The 18,054-nt window shown below is 40.6% G+C and overlaps 1 protein-coding gene across 26 annotated transcripts in view; it reads right to left on the bottom strand.

The window, feature by feature from the left end:
- The window catches only part of NRXN3 (neurexin 3), a 1,197,396-nt gene that overhangs the window by 768,280 nt on the left and 411,062 nt on the right, over window positions 1–18,054 (bottom strand). For 24 of the 26 annotated variants that reach the window (XM_083609454.1, XM_083609464.1, XM_083609467.1 and 21 more), the window contains one exon: window positions 14,959–14,985. The exons of the other annotated variants lie outside the window; for them this stretch is intronic. In XM_083609454.1, the coding sequence (XP_083465580.1) occupies window positions 14,959–14,985 (27 nt within the window). The remainder of the gene's footprint in view (window positions 1–14,958; window positions 14,986–18,054) is intronic. 26 annotated transcript variants of the gene reach the window in all.

The raw sequence follows: 18,054 nt of genomic DNA, 5'->3' as shown, positions 1-18,054 counted from the left end.
ATAAAGCAGGTGTAGCAGGTAGGAACACATTTACCTTTTAACAGTGTAATGCTAACCATGCTTCAGCGAAAATCTAACTGTGCTTATTGGGGCTTACTCTGTAGTAAGTGTGCTTAGGATTGCAGCCTTACAATTATGAAGCAACCAGCAGAGAACCACATAACTAGCTTTAGATTTCTGCTCCTCAAATAATAGCCCTCTGTCCACATCGTTGTATGGCAAAGCACAATTTAGGATGTGACCCTAACCCCATTTACCTGGGAGTAAGCCCCTCTTGAATGCAATAGAGCTTACTCCTGCATAGCTGTGGTTAGGACTGTGCTCTGCTCGATGACTGCAAAAGCTATCTTTCTTCTCCCACATCTTGAATAATTGTTCATTTATTTTTAAAAAAATGCTTCATAAAGAGAACATTCCTTGCATTTGTTTTGTTTTACTGCTGGATTTATGACTGAACAGACTACATTATTTATTTATGTGTTATTTTGAAAATTACATAGTGTCGTACAAACTAATATTTAGCTTTTATGGTAAAACACTTGAACAGATGTGATTGACAATGAACCGTCTCAGATACTGTATTGATATACATCTTGGGCAAATTCTACTGTATAAAAGAGATGTTTACAAAAAGAGACAACAGGAAGCAAGCAATTCCTTTTGCTGAAATTTCAAGAACACCTGTCTCTTTAAATAAGGATTCAAAGAGCTCTTTCATTCAGTACAAGGCTGTTTCTCAAAATACATTCAAAGGCAGAAGCAAAACCTTCCAAGCTGCCCCTTGAATGCAAATGCAATGTGAAAACTACATCTATATCAGCAAGAAAAAGCTGTGTACAGAATCTTTTAGAAGTCTGTAGGCTGTGAGGGTCAATAGAAGTCACAGAAGCATGATGCAGGTAGTGTGATTAATATAATTACTATAGTTCAGTAAAACATTCCTTGCAGATTAAAACTCTTACCCCCTCCACCCTCCCCCTATGAATTAATCAGTAAAATGGACAAGGCATACGACTGTGCAGGCTACAGAGATATCTCAGCTATGATATGCATCAGAGATGCATCAATGTGGTTTCCGTGTTCCCAGATTGGATGAAACTGAAACTTAAAGAATGGCTTATGCTTCCATTCTCTTTAGGGCTTTCCAAGTAACTGACCAGCATTTTGAATCAGGCTTTTAAACAGATCAAGAGAAGAGCTAGTGAAACAGATGTAACAGTGGTCTTATTCAGGCATATTACAAGAGAGTTCAAGCAGTGAGTGAGCAGGCAGCTGTGATAAGAATCCATGCATAAATGCTTGCCGGGGGGGGGGGGCGGCCTTCAGGGAACCAGCATTTTCCACATTCCACACACCGTTCAAACCTTGCACAGTTGAGGCTCCTTTGCATCTACTGCTGAACCCGCAGAGGCTGCCTCTCTGCAAATATCCATGCTGCACGTGCAAATGTTAGGGAAAGGCTAATTAGCACGCGTAGCCCCAGAAAATAGCTTCTTGGTGCAGCATGGCCTTGCTCACGCACTGGGTGAATTTGTGAGTAAAATGGAGCTCATGAAGCTGCATGATCTGAACAACTGGCCCCTGGTCAAAATGCTAGATGCAGCAGCAGCTTTCGAAAACTCTTAAAAGGCAGCTCTACTTAAAGTATGCCATTGTAATCCACCCCGATGCAATTAAGGCATGTGGGACCCTGGCTAGATCCCCTTTATCAAAAAATGAATGCATGAACCTAAGCTGCACAAGCACAGCTTTTTTCATTGTTTCTTCACATGATTTATATTCCACGCCTTTAGCAGAAAATTGTATTCCCAGGGCGACTAGCAAAGCAGCAGGAAACGTTATTGTCAACTAGGGTCAGCCATTCCAGCCATAGGAGAGCTGGGAAACAGAGTCCACCAGCTCTGCTGTGACAGGCCAGCCCCACCAGGTCCCCTCTCCCTCCACTGTCGTCTGGGGGCAGTCACTCCAGTAGACTGCCTTGATGGGGAGACAGGAAGCAGGACTCATTGAAGCTGGTCCTCATAGGAACGACCCCTTCCCTCCCTGTTCCTTTTCTCTTGTGCATCATCCCCCCGCTTCCGATTGTAAGCCTGTGACAGAAGAGTGGGGTACAAGATGCTCTAAATAATAAATGTACAGGAGGCAACCATTTTAGGCATGTCCAATTAACGCATGGTCGCTGATGTGCGGGTCCTTTTGGACCCAGAAGAGGACAGAATGGGGGCATAACGGGGCAGGGCATGGAGGAATGGGGGTGGGACAAGGAGGGGAATCTAACAAGTGCTTTTTCGGGAGTGGTCTGATCAGTTCCTTGAGATCTATAGCAATTGTGTCCTCTGCTAAAGAGGCTAATTAATATGTATATGTATACACATCTATACCTGTTCATTCTGTTCATAAAGCAGTCCTTTGTCTGCTTCAATTTTTACAGAAAGGTGAAGGTCGTGAATTATGAATTTCAGATTCCAAAAATGGAAAGAAGCAATAATCCTGACGAGGGAAGAATGGCAAGCCAAACTGCTGGACTATGCCAAAATGGCAAAACTAACTGGGAGCCTCTGGAACCAAGAAGACAAGGGCTTTTAAAAAGGAATGGGGAAAATTTATAATTTACCCAGGAGACCATTGTAAGCAAATCCAAACTTTAGCTGGACTATAAGAATCACTTGTAAATTAACAAAGATTATGGATAATCTGAAAAAATGTAAATGGTGGAGAACGTACTGATATGCAGTTTTAATTATTGTCATAAGGACCCATGTAGGGGATTGGGGGGAGAGTCATGAGATTCAGCGAATATCACAAAATGATACGCAAACTGATTGTAAATTTGTATTGATAAAAACAAGTAAAATTATTTTCAAGAAAAGAATATATACTTTAAAAAAATGAAATGAATTTCAGCATCTCTAAATTTAAGATGAAAGATGGGATATGTTTTCAACAAATAAACTCTTTGAAGATAGAAAATGTGATAAAATATTGGTGAAGTCCAGACACCGAAGGAGATGGGGAGTTTCTGAACAATGTACAAACATTTTGTCAACTTCCTGCTCCGTTAGAAAGTATAACTTGCAACTATGAGCAAGAGTCACCTTTGAAATCAAGTTTTTAGTGATTGGATTAAAAGAGCTGCTTGGAAAGGCGTTGGTGAAATGATAAGTGAATTGCCGGAAATAAGAAATGTCACTCACAGAGTTCAGCAACCTAACGAGACTCTGCCAACATATTATGCAGACGGTCTCTGTAATTGGCATATACATTTTCCAGCCAAGGAACAGAATGGGGAGTGGGATTGTTGGAGCTTAATAAGTGTATGCATTTATACTAGAGCTGTGTGCAAATTTTCTACCCTACTAGTGACCAGAGAAAGTGTGGTGAGGGCATTTCACCAAATTTCTTCAGGAGGAGAAATTCTCCCGCAGTTTTTCAAGCTTGGGGCTCACCAGTAGCAGTGACAACAGCACAGCTTCTTTACTTTTTCCCTAAGATGTGTTTCTTAGCAGCAGTAATTACGTTGGCAGTTTAGCCACTATTTTATATCATTCAGAATGCCTAGTGACATTTCAGGGCATTGTGGGAAGTGGGTGCCACCCCAACCCCCCAAATGGGAAGAATATATGCCCTTCTTTTCCTAGGCAGAAAAAAGAAGGCGGGAAAACAGAAATTTTCTCGGGGGGTGGGGGTGGGAAATCTCTTTTGAGAAAGACTGGTTCACCACTATGCAGATGCATTCACTCAGCCTTATCCCATTTTACTCATGTGTAAGACCTCACTATGGAACAACATATACATATATCTACCCATGAGAATACAGAAAGACTTTGCTATGATGGATGTGGTGGTAGCTGTTGAAGAACAAGACAAAGCCACTAGCTGGCACTCTGCAGAGATGCTTCACTCTCTGGTCTGCTCTTTCACCTCAACATGGTCACCAGGATTTTTGTGAACCCCACAAGGTGTTACAGGTGGAGTGTTCCTATGTTGCATATACATTGGGGACGGGATGCTGAAGACAACAGAGAAGGGGACATGATTAAAAGCTTCACCAAGCAATGCTAGCCAGCTCCCTGTAGCCACAGTGTGCATATCATTTCTGTAGCGACAAAGGAGGGCTAGAACACATGCACTCCTGTAGCCCTTCTTTATCAGGAAGAGTCCCTGTTTTCTGGTATCCTTCTCTCATTAATTACTATCCTTGCTTTGTCCCCAGTTTGGCCTTCGGGATGGCTCACTGGTAGAGCACCTGGGCTGGAAGCAGAAGGCCCCAGCTCAATCAAAGACCTCTAGGGAGAGATAGAAAGGACTCCTGTCTGAAACCCTTGTAGGCCACTGCCAGCCAATGTAGGAAACACTCATGTTAATATCAGCATGACCCATCTGAGCTAAAGGCTGCTTTAATAAGTTTCTGGGTTATTGTTTAAAAAGGCTGGTAAAATGCTACCTCTACTACTATTTAATTTAGACACCACTTACATGCCAAAATGGTTTCTAAGCGTTTTGCAACTATAAACCCAACACATAATTAAAATCCACGATAACAATTCCATTGGGGTATTAAAACACCCTTAATTAAAATATACATTACAATAAATTATTGAAAAGCGTAACTATAAAAACATTTTTAAAAACAGTAAAAGCAGTAAAATCAGGAGTGGATTGGGTTTAGCTGTACCTCTCAGGCACACTGTTTCAGAACATTACCCTTTCTGAAACAACCCAAAGTAATTTGAGCCTCATCACTAACTCGTTCTTTGCTACCTTGTTAAAGATTTGGAAGATATGGATGGAGGTCTTAGCACCTAAAGTATCTCCACTGATTCCTTTTCTACACCATCTATTATTCTGCACTGGGGCTAAATTCCAACAGAATACATACTGGGAATCTAAAGGACTTTATTGATCATTTTGATCATGGCTGCCCCCTGGAACTGGTTGACCTTTATGACAAATTGGACTCACTGGAACTTAAATGGTTTCAGTTTTTCCAAATTCAAATATCTGTAAAACACACATTCATAAAACGGGAAATGTGATGTTCTTAACCGCATTCAAGATTTTATGTGTTAAATCTTTGGGTATCTTAAAAGGTGTAATCTCCATGCTGTGTAAACTATTTACTGCTCATCCACAGGAACACCGATAAGCCTTAGAGAGGTTTGGGAGCAGGACTTAAAAATCCCGATAACAGAGAATGTGTGGAACGGTATACGGAATAAGTCTCATACTTTGGGAAGCTATGCTGAAATTGTATTTTACACCTAACAATTGTATTTTACACCAGCTAAGTTATATAATATCAACAGTTTTTACCTGTCAATTGCCGAAGGGGGTTGCAAAGGTTGGAGAGATATTATTTCCACATGTGGTGGGAATGCCCAGTTGGCCAAGTGTTCTGGGTAATAATATTTCAGAAAGTCTCTGCTATACAGCAACAACTTATTCCTATAGATCATGTACAAGCTTTATTGTCAATATTTCCTGACACAATGAAAAACACTTTCTAGAAATATCTACTCATTTTCTTATGGAAGTTGCTCAGCAATACAATCTGGGAATTAACTACGGTGGCTAAATTGACAGAGCACAACAGACAGGCTAGCAGAGTCAAAATGAAAAAGCTTTCTCCATTTCCTGGTACCCCTTCATTGTTTAAATTATTTAAATTACTTCCTCTGATTTTACAAAGGCCCTTGCAGTCAGATATAATTCCTAAGTACTTCTGGTCACTGGTTTGATAACAACATAACCTATGATTGCTTTATTTTACCTCACATTATGCATTCTTTCTCAAGTGTGAGAGTTTACAATTTTGGATGTCACATCTGTAACCAAGTACTGGGAAATTTAATTAATTTACAGACAATAAAAATAGAACGTTCAGGGAACATCTCCCTTCTTTGGTGCAATGCCAAAACTGATGAGGCCTCTCATATTTCAGTGGAGAGGAATTATTACTAGAAGTAATAAGTTCCTAAAATTATCACTCATCAAGGTTCAGCTGCCTCCCCAGAATTTCAAAAAATCAAACCTCAGGGCTTAAGTATATTGTAAACAATATATAGTAAAGGTAAAGGGACCCCTGACCGTTAGGTCCAGTCATGGACGACTCTGGGGTCACAGCGCTCATCTCGCTTTACTGGCCGAGGGAGCCGGCGTACAGCTTCCGGGTCATGTGGCCAGCAGGACTAAGCCGCTTCTGGTGAACCAGAGCAGTGCATGGAAACACCGTTTACCTTCCCACCAGAGCAGTACCCATTTATCTACTTGCACTTGACGTGCTTTCAAACTGCTAGGTTGGCAGGAGCAGGGACCGAACAATGGGAGCTCACCCCGTCGCAGGGATTCGAACCGCCAACCTTCTGATCGGCAAGCCCTAGGCTCTGTGGTTTAGACCACAGAGCCACCCGCGTCCCAAAACAATATATAACCTAATGTTAAAACCTTTGGGCAGCATTCAACTACCACATCCCATCAGCAAAAGGATCTTTCCTTGTGCAGTGGGACTTTCCTCCTCTCCCATGCTCACCCTGCACCCTGTCCAAATCTGTTCCTGGGGGTTGGGAAAATCCTTAAAACAAATTTAGAGGGTGAACAAGGGGGAGGGGAGGCAGAGACTACTCAGTTGTACAAAGAGGAATCCTCACACTGACAAAATGAGATACTTAGCACTACACTGGAATCTACCCATTATGTCTTTCTAGTTCATCTTTTATGAGAACCAATATGTTTTTGGCTTTCAAACAGGTGAATCCTGTTGGATTCTTAACAAAATCCCATCTAGTCCAGCATTCTGCTGTCACAGTAGCCACACAGATGCTGCGGGGAAGCCCACAAACAGAATGAGTGCAATAAGTCTCCTGTTCATCTCTGCCAATGTTACTGGAAGTAGTATCTAGGTATCAAGACTGGTAGCCATTGCACTGCATGAAGAAGGAATTCATTTTGTCTATCTTGATGGCTGGCAACCTGGCAGAACAGAAAGAAGGGATGCTAGCTTTAGGGCTATGGTGGCACCCTCTCTTCCAACCACAGGTTGCTCATTTGGGAGGTAAATTTCCATAAAGAGAAGCTGGGACACAATTTTGGTGGATGAGGCTTCTGCCATTATAGCTATCCTTCTAGAACTTGGCAGGTTTCTTGCCTAGGGGCACCTCCCCAATGTATGCTATTTTCATTTTAAAAAAATATTCAGTGAAACAATAGCAAGGATAAATTAATCATTAAAAAGTCACCAAACTATAAATGGCTTTCTTTCAAGATTACTGTGGTTGACATTTGGCAGTATTCACCATCTCAGAAGGGGAATGGCATGCACACAAGTTTCCTACAATTCTACCAAATAAATTATGCAGGGGGGGGAGGTACAGATGGTTCCTTTTTTTTTAAGGAACACACACACACCAATTCACAGTGTCCGGCAAAGGGGGGGGCTACACAAATTTGTCTGGGATTTGACAGGTTTTATGCACTAAAGATTTGCTCTTACGCCTGTAAATTACATTTACTACTGTAAGAAAGGTGGTGAGGTGGTTATAGCTATAGGCTTATTTCCTCATGGTAGTCAATGGGAAGTCAATGCAACATTTCTGTTTTTATGAAATGGGATTCTGATTTGTACCCAAAGCTGCTGACTCTAGCTTTATTAGGAACAGAAGAAGTTGAAGTCTCACTGCTACCCCAAAGAGGGCATCTCCGCACTCCAAGAATGACTCTGGAAACTAAGTGATATTCCCACGGGGGAAATTAGTCTCAAATTAGAAGGGTATGTCACTGTGCTGACAAAAGCACTCTAGTTAGTGTTCAAACTACTGCTGCATCTCTTGTTGTTGTTCTGCAGTTTATGGAACTTCTCTCTGCACAGAAGTATGGGTGACTTCAATGTTGCGGCCAACTTTTCCTAATTGAAATATATTATTTTAGAGAGCTGTTTTAGAATTAATCGTTTTTTTATTGTGCTGAAATTGCTATTGCTGTTTGTTTATTTGAACTGGCCTATACATTTTCAAAAAATAATAATTTTTGTAATGCTCCTATTGTTAGTTCTGAATTGCAATAGGTTTTTTTTTATAATGCAAGATGCCTTGAGTGGGCCATGCTCCAAAAGCACAACTTATAAATCATTTTTGCAATATACTAGCTGTCCCTCACAAAGACTGCATCAACTAAAGTTAACCTCAGTCTAACATAAGAGAGAGAGGTTTGAAGAAATTACCCCAGGTAGCTTATCTGAAATAAATATTGGTTATGGTTGTGAATTTTTAAGGTTGCTATGTAGAAAAACATCCAAAAAATGTCCATTTGCCATTATTTAACTAAATTAAACACAACTTAAAAATGCAAACAGTAATTGATGGCCAGTGAATCACTAATTAGCAGAGGAAAACATTTAAGAGTGGAATCAACTACTCTCACAGAAACTGCAGTTTATCCTCTCATTCCACCGACTCCTCTCTAGCTTTGCTGGGGAAAATCAAGGAACTGGATGGCCATTTCCAATAAATACTGACATCAGCTGCTTCCGAGTGACATTTTTTGGTCATCAGCAACTGGTTCTGCCTCTGTGTCTACATGTGGAGTGGTTGAAGACAAATAACTCAAGAGGCTCACTCTAAAAAGTTGCTAAGGGGGTCTAGACTGCATGCAGCCTGGAATACAGTAGAAAGGAGGCAGCTTGAATTGATCTTCCCAAATGGGCCTGATAGCATACCAGAGAAAGCTTTGCACTGCTCCTGCCTTGTTTTGTAGACATTCTATTTCCCATGCTGTCACTGACAGGTAGCAAAGCATACCCACCTTGTCTTACAACACTCTGAGAGTGAAGCTACCAATTCTGTATCTTCACGGTGCTTTGGGCCATCGGTTTCTCCAAAGAAGGTATGTGCTGGTGGCCTGGAATTAGTAGCTGCTTAGCCTACAATCCTAAGCATGCCTACTCTAAGTCCTGCTGAATTCAGTGGGGCCAACTCCCAGGTCAGTGGAGTTAGGATTGCAAGCTTATTCCAAAACCACTCCACGAGTCAAGTATGTCAGCAGAACCATCTAAACCCTGTCACCCTTCCTGGTGTGTCCTGCTAAAAGGCCTTCAGAAATTACTGAGGGAAGCAATGGCATTGATACATAGTGTGGTGGGAAGGAAGGAGGGATGAAGAAACAAACTCCAGGCCCCAGGCCTCTCTGATTCCTAAAACAGGTCAGTTGGAACCAATGGGAAAATGTCACCTAAGCAACAGCAGCCACCTGGAGAAGCAACGGGCATGAGAAATTAATAGCTGCTCACAATGCTTCTTAGCTAATATTCCTACCCCGTTTACTTGAAACATGGACACTCATTAATATTTGCCAGGAAATAATGCTCTTAAGCATGTCAAGCCCAAATAAAATTAAGGCATCTCTCACCTACAGAAAGCCCTCTCTACCAATTCCCCGTGGTGCCTGAAATGCCTCCCATAAAACTTCCCCTGCCCCCACTATTTTGATTTGGGGGTGGCTCAGTTTGCAAAGCCAAATTCTGCATGATGTCACTGAGATTTTGTCCATCACTAATAACGTACTTGTAGGTAATTCAGGTGTGATAAATAGAATAATAGTGCATCTGAGTTGGTTATATATTCAGGTTTTACTTTTCAAGAATCAGCCAAAGACGTGGTCCTTTATTAAAGAAACCTTGGCTATCCCAGAGTTAGTTGCATTATGTTGGCAGTCAAGATCCTCTATATTTACATAAATCAAATAGGCTTCTAAAGAGAGCTTAGTGTAATTTACTGTATAGTTTACAGAGAATAGGGTTTGTGGTCTACCCCTCTTGTTTCACGTCTGGGAATAATGCCCAGAGTGCTGTCAAAATCGAACTCAAGCATCAACGCTGTGTCATAAATTGTATGCTACTCAGAAGTGAGCCTTTGACATGAAAAAGAAGGTTATCATTTTGTAATAGGAATATCGATATTGATTTCTTTAAACTCATTGATCAATCGTATTTCTACATAAAGCTGGAGAAAGGTTGGGCTGGAGAGAGAAATGCCACACTATCTGTCATAAATGCATTGGCAAGAACCAACTGGAGAGACCACAGGAGATTTGTGTTCCATGTCTACTTCACATGACAAATAATTTAGAAAGTACTTCCTCTCATAGAGGGAGGCTCTGCTAATACAGAAAGATGTCAGCATGCTAACAGGTTCTTAATAGGCAATTAAAGGCAGGCCTATGCTTATAGTAAGTGCCTCTTGTGGTACCAGTTAATTAGCATGATAAAATCCTCATTTTGTTTCATGCTTCCTGATGGTTCTTTCGTTTGTATTCATGAGAGAAAAGGCATGGTAATTTACCCCTGTGAATGCTAGCGATAATTAAAAATGCAGAAAGTGATTTGACCCTTATCCACAATAAGGCTCAGGTGCAACAAAACCCATAGGAAGAAGAAGAGCTACTGCACCTTAATGAACTACAGACAGTTTAACATCACAGCCAACAACAGTGAAGTACTCATGGCTGGGGCAGGAAGAACAACTCGACAGTTTTTATTAGGCCTTTTCTGACCTTCCATAATATGAACACGACAGGGGGCATTGCACTGAATGTTAAAACTACATTCTCTCACAACTGATCATATATATATGAATGATGTTAAGGCCCTCATTTAATTATATGTAAGTATCTATAAGCAAATCCTGATGGGCTTTCTTCTGGTAAGGTAAAGGTAAAGGGACCCGACCATTAGGTCCAGTCGTGACCGACTCTGGGGTTGCGGCACTCATCTCGCTTTATTGGCTGAGGGAGCCGGCGTACAGCTTCCGGGTCATGTGGCCAGCATGACTAAGCCACTTCTGGTGAACCAGAGCAGCACACGGAAACGCTGTTTACCTTCCCACCGGAGTGGTACCTATTTATCTACTTGCACTTGGACGTGCTTTCAAACTCCTAGGTTGGCAGGAGCAGGGACCGAGCAACGGGAGCTCACCCCGTCGCAGGGATTTGAACTGCCGACCTTCTGATCAGCAAGTCCTAGGCTCTGTGGTTTAACCCACAGCGCCACCTGCGTCCCTACTTGCAAAAACTGGTGAGGATGTGCAAAAACGGAGCACTAAATGCGCATGTGCAGACACTCTTAACCATTTCACAATTCCAAACTGGCCCTGAGTTGCCATTTCCCCTTCCTTCTTCTTACTACACACTCTTACATGAAGGCACATGTTTACTGAATCCACGGTGTATGAAAAGGGGTAAAAATCAAACTACCACCCACAGAGTACTTAAATAAGCTTAATATATAAATAAGTCATTTCCTTTTTATCAGAAAACCTATTTGTAGATTATTATGAATACACACATCCAAACATAGCATAATAAATAGAAGCGCTTTTGGAGAAGTTCACAGTGCAATCCAATGCATGTCTGCTCAGAAGCAAATATTACTGAGTTTAATTAAACTTCCTTCCAGGTAAGGGGGTACAGCCTTCGCCAACTAAGTGCACTTCCAGTGTTTTGGACCACAACTTCCATCAGTGTGGGCTGGAGCTGTATTCCAAAAAATCTGGAGAAAACCCAGCTGGCAATGGCTGCCGTATAGGATTGCAACCATATACTGCAATCCAATACACACTTATCTTGGGAGTAAGTCCCAGTGAACTTAAACAGCAATTACTGAGCTGAGTGATTAGCCAAGTATAGGACTGCACCATTAGTCGCCTTTTGCTAATCATTGCCCTGCAACCAATAAAGCTAATAATGTTCGCTTTATTCCTTTAAAATTCTCATATTACAGAAACAACCTGAGGTTTTATACCTCAGTACAGTATTCCAGTACGTGTTTTGTTACCAGTGTTCTACAACTCTGGGTGTGTGTTTTTTGCATGTTTGTGACACTCTCTTTGATTGTCTTAATAATTTAAAATTTGATTTCCTCCCCTCCTCAGTATAAAACTGCCCACTTCTAGTTCATGCTTACTACTTCACAGTGAAAGGGGAGGAGGATGAAGGAAAGTGAAACACATGGTGGAGGAGAAAGTGAGAATGGCAATTTCAGGGAACATGAACAAACCACCAATCAACAAGATGAAACACTGTGCGCGTGTTTTCTGCATTCCTTCAACACGTTAACAGAATAAGAAAAATGATAGCTAGAGCCTTACCTGTTGGACATGCAATGGAGCTCTCACAGCCAGTACGCTTGGTAGACACAGTGGGAGAATATTCAACTTCCTCATGAGTGCTATCCTTTGAGTGTGACTCTGTTTGCTCTTAATAACACAGACCAAGTGCTCCTTGTTTAGTTAATAGAAGTGACTGCATGATCTGATATTTTAAGTAGCCATTTCCCCAAGGTTCTTTGCCAGAAAGCCCCATAATGTCCTTCAGTAGAAACCAATTCTTGACAGTCTAATCCTAACTTCGCTCCTCCCCCCACCATGTAAAAAAGTAGGGGGGAAGTTGTCAAAGATATAATTTGATTCAGGTTTTATTTGAAGCCCAATCTATCAAATCTGTCCTTTCTTGTGGGGGGGGGGGATTGCAAACCAAAATACAGATATCCTTTGAAATTCACACTTATTTGAATTTTGCTATGCAGTTTGCCAACCAAATAATGGTGCAAAAATGCATCTGCTGGGGAAAGATGTGCATAAAAATGAACATACTGGTGAAATTAAATCAATGGGCAAATGCTTGCAAAAATGAATGCATTTGTCACAATTGCATATGAACTGTGTTTATTAGGAAAAATTCACACTAAAATGCTGATGAATTTTCATGTATTGGGAAAATGAGAAACAGAGAGAACTGAAATAGACAGATTATTCCCTCCCTGATCAAAATCATAATGATCTATGTTCCCAGCTACGTGTAACCAACAAAGCTCTCCAATATTACTCCAAAATGTGCACATCAGTGCAAAAAAATAAATTAAAATAAATTAAAAACCTGAATCTTTGGCTATTTTCTCCTCACGTTTTTATATTTTTATTTTAAAGGTAGAGGAAAAGAAAGAAAATGAATATATGCACAGGGGTAATCCCTGGGGTTCTCTAGCTAGCATAGAGTTTTCAAACTATCAGTACTTTCCACGCCTTTGTCCTCCTTCATTTAATTATGCTTCTGTTGAATAATGGAAAGAAGCAGTTGGACTAGACCATCCCAGTTGGGAACAAGTATGTTTAGGGTTCTGAATAGCTAGATCCTATGAATGGTAGTATTCTTATTCTTATTATAAAGTATATGAGTGGATATTTTAAAATTATTATTATTATTCATAAAAGCCCAGTCCAAACTTGTTTATAAAGTGTGTGTGTGTGTGTGTAAGAATATTTGAAGGGGAAATGTAGTAAAATAATAAATATGTAAAAGCCCATGTAATTAAGCATTCATGAAAGCAAAATTACTTAATCGAATGCTGGTGCTCAGGAGGAAACTTGTACAAAAAACATTTGATAACAATGAATATTTTTCCAGTTGGAGAAAAAATTCTGATAGTCTCTCCATAGATTCCCCCTTTCTCTCCTTGACCTTTTCCTATTAAGTGACAGAGACGTGGGGGTTTCTTTGGGAGGGAAGAAAGCTTTGTTTCCTACTCTTAGCAGTCCTTCTTACACACTAACAGAATCATGGCAGCTGGGGATCTAACTGAAACATTTTCTGTGAATGGTAAAGTAGGATGGGATGACAGCCATAGTACAGTTCCTCACATGACACACTTTCAAGCACAGTGTAAGGAGTAATAGAGAGGACATGGACCTTCATAGATGCATAGGCTGCAAACCATTTAATGCCAACTTCAACCAACTGAGCATTCTCCTTGGGGGGGAAAGTCAAGGTGAAGCTACTAGGTATACCAAGAGCTATGAAGGTGCCACCACTGCATATCTTTCTTACTCTTATTCTGACCCCACGTAAGAGGCACAGGAACAGGAGGAATCCCCATATCCACTGTCAAAAAGATGTGTGAAGGGAAACAAGGAAGCATTGCTCTGTGCATCCTAGCTAAGTATTCATGTTTCTGTTGCAAACAAAAAATCAAGCATCTGTCATAACAAAACAGCAGGTCTGGAAAACTTCGTGTTTTTTGTGGTTTTAATTTATCTAAAGAAAGTACTAGGTTGGGGTGTTTGGGGCTATTGCTTTGGGGAACTGAGAGTTGATCTAAACATCAGCATTGGTTGCCTAGGGGGTTCCTTGCTAATTGTCTGTGCCTTTGTAAATAAACAAGATGCTGCAACAGGCCTGAAAAGCTCCCCTGGACCTTCTTGCTCAGGCTTCCCCAACCGGATGCCCTCCTGAGGTTGTTGGACTACAACTCCCATCATCTCTGACCATTGCTCATGCTGGCTGGGGCTGATGGAAGCTATAGTCTAGCAACATTGTGAGGGCATCTGGTTGGGGAAGGCTCACTATTCAGGAGAGGCATGAAAATCAAGATGGTAGGATGATCAATCTGAGTATTTATAAACTCTTCCCCATTCAAGAACATAATTTGTTCTTTAATCTAATGTATAACCCCGCTCAAAGAATGGATACCAATGAAATATCAGACAATGCAGTCACAGTTGTGGCCCAAACTACTTATTTATTTATTGTCACAATAAAACAAATTTGTTGTAGTGGAGAAGTGCATACAGTACCTGTTATTAAAACTGCCTCTAAGGATATTTTCCCATGAAAGCGGAAAGCTACTGAAATACATTTTCAGTTCTTCCCATTCCCTGGATGCTCGTCTGTGAAGCTGGGAAATATAACATTTCATTTGCCCCTGGAGAAATCTTTCACACACATTACATTCATATATAGAGCCATCTCAAATCCTCCCCAAGCTTCAAAATCTACAAAATCCCAAAGCATTTTCTTAAAGCGAACTGAAAAGAAGAAACAGTTTCTAAAATAGCAATGGAAAGAATGTTAATTTCTTTTAAATATATATTTATAGAGAGAGAGAGAGAACAAAATGAAACTTGAGGGGAAACTTACTGGCGTTACAGTTTATCCTGATACAGTCTAGATGGGGAAAAATAAATGAAAGATGAAATTGCATCCTTCAAGGTAACAGCTGCAGACATCCAAAAACAATCAGTCCACCCTTCCGGGGACAGACACACGCAAAGAGATGTGGCCATTTTATATTTATATACATTCTGTACAAACTTAGGAATGGCTGCATAGCTACAGTATATTCTACAGAAATATCAGAACCATGTATCTAACCCAGAACTGTGTGTATGTCTCTGTGCATATGAGTGTATGTATGTGCAAAAGAAAAGAAAAAAAGAACACAACAGAAAAAGAGAGAGAGAGTGAAAGAAAGAAAAAATATATACTATATACCACTATGTGGCAAGTCGGGAAAAGAGTGCATTGAATATTATCTAGTGATTCTAATCAATAACTGCTAATTAAAAATAGCTGATATGTCACTTAGGAACATATATTCTCCTTCAAAATGCCAGTCTTTCCCCCATTACATATAAAAATATATATTTTTAAAAAACCTTCTAGGATTCTTTTAAGAAGGGCAACCTTTACACTGCTTTTTTTGAATTACCCATGTGTCACTGCATAAATACAACACCTACCCAACAGTATACCTAGAGTTCTGGCTTGGAAAAATCTGCTGGTGCAATACTTAACCCTTTCCACCACTGCTAAGAACAGGTCTGTTCCCTTTGCAATAACCCAAAATTCTTCGGGAGAAAAAAAAATGTGTGTCATCACTGTTCTCCAAGATGAGGAAAGGGTTAACATACTGCCCCTTGTTCCCTATCATAAAATGGCCACTTGCAAACAGCTAACCGCACGAACGCCCAGCCCAGATTTCAGTTCAGTTTGGAGGATTGGGGTATTTTTTTATTTGGGGTGGGGGGCAGTTGCTACAAAGACAGCCAGCCAGCCAGTTCTTCAGAGCCCTGTCTCACCTTTCTGTCTGAATGTTAGGACTGAATGATGCACCTACAACATTCAGGAAGAAGGTGAAATAGGCAGTGCAGAGGCAGGTCTGGTCATCTTTGCCAACTCTATATGCTTCACTCAGATGTTTCAGATAGTACAAATGGATAAAAACAAAGAAGGACAAAGAACCAAGGTAATCCTGAAAACATTTTTTGCTTTTGGTAAAGTATCCCAAAGGCTGTGTACACATGAGCAGTTTAAACTGCAGCTAGGTCACTCTTTTTCTGAATTCAAATTGAAGCTGGTTTTGCGGGAAATGCGTTAAAATGTAGGCTATATTAATAATAATAAAAAAACAGGATGCAGGACAGATAGTGAATTTGACTGGAGGGCTCTTAATTCTTAAGGTCACGAGCCACTGTTTACAGTCCCAGCAATCCAGACTATATCATGTTATGTGTGGTATGTATATATAATGTTGGATAGCCAGAAACTTGGACAGTGGAGGATGCTGTATGTTTCAAGAATGCATGAAATAAGAGTGGATGGTGCTACCTACTCTGTGCTTAGGGGAACAACTTAATACCCAATGAAAAGGACAGTCCTTCATATTAATGAGAAAAAAATGTATTTTTTATTTTGGAAAAACGTGGGAGGAAAAGATGACAAGGAATCTGAGTGATCAGGAATAAACCAATCAGGAGCAGTGAAGCTGTAGAGAGTCTGTTTCCCAGCAGATCTCCTCATAAGAAAATATGGGTTTGGTTTCGTGCGATTAGGTTTGTCATGTGTCGTCAACCGCAACAGAAAAGTGGGAGCAAACAGTCCTTGAGCATTTGGTACGATCACCACACAGAGGTGGCTATATCCCTTTTGCAGATGTGTGCTGGTGGCGTGAGATATCAACATAGATAAAAGCTGCTTCTATAAACAAAAATCTTCCCAAAGCTGGGGGAGAGGAGGATGGGAAGGAGAGAGAGAGAGAGAGAGAGAGAGAGAGAGAGAGAGAGAGAGAGATTATCTCTGAGCTCAAATGGCTGTGCTTGGACATCCAGCTAAATAAAAATTTAGTGCGGTAAGAATGAATTTGGGAAAGCCTTAGGCTTGTATACACAGTTTAGAAGTTTAACACCTGAATCCTAACTGTTGTTAATCTCAACTATGGTTTGTTAAAACAATTCAGGTTCATAAATCATAGTTTGAAGCTGGCCGGTTTCAAATAAACCATAATTAACCACATTTTGCTAGGTTTGGACAAGATGAGAAGCTAGGGTTGATCTAAAATTGAAGCGGAAATTTCCAAACTCTTCTTCATGCCTGTGCAGGAAGAGGGGCAGGGAGAATACAACACCCTGAGGCCACCTTTGTTTTCATCATGCTAAACTATGGTTTAACATGATGTCTGAACTAAGCCAATGCTATGGTTATTAAAAATGGGTTTTAAACTGGAGTAAAAAGAATAGGCTGATAACACATTAATTCCATTTAAGGAACTTGTTTGAAGTTGCAGAAACTGCTTAGGATTCCCTCACCAACTGTTCTGTTATTATCAGCCTTTTCCTACCTCTTTTGGGTATTATGAACAGATTTACTTTGTTTAAGTCTGACATTCTGTCCCTAGCTGTCATTCCTGATTGTCTGCAAAATGGAGCAAGTGCTACTTTCCCTTCCATTCTTTGGGATTCTCTGGTCATTCTTCATTGCAATTTCCATTGTTTGCTCTGACTTATAAAACATCTCTGTTAGGTTTATACAGCTGAGATTATACCTATCAAGGTGTGCTATTAGCAAAAGTGACAACGCAGAGGGAGGTGGTGGCATACACAAATTAAGAGATGGATGTCAGCAAAAAATTTGATATTACAAATGTTATCAATTCTATTATAATTTTTATAATAAGTAGCCACATAAGACTTTCTTCGGGGAAATGAAGGAACATACATCATAGTGCTTCAGCAGAGAAGATAGCTGGCCCATGAATCAATCAAGCTTGGAGATATATATATGAAAGAAACATAAATGAATGGCTGTCAAATCCAAGGTGTCACTAGTATTGCTCAAAAGGATGATGCTTAGCACAGTGTGCGATTGGGAGGTGGAGATGACTGACCACACTTCCCTGGAGGAGTCTGAGTCAAGACAAGCTGGCCATAGGTCCTGCCCCATGGCAGAAGCTTGACC

Source organism: Podarcis filfolensis (genome assembly GCF_964270895.1).
Source record: "Podarcis filfolensis genome assembly, chromosome: 1".
Taxonomy (NCBI): domain Eukaryota; kingdom Metazoa; phylum Chordata; class Lepidosauria; order Squamata; family Lacertidae; genus Podarcis; species Podarcis filfolensis.
This window is presented reverse-complemented; position numbering and strand designations above follow the sequence as displayed.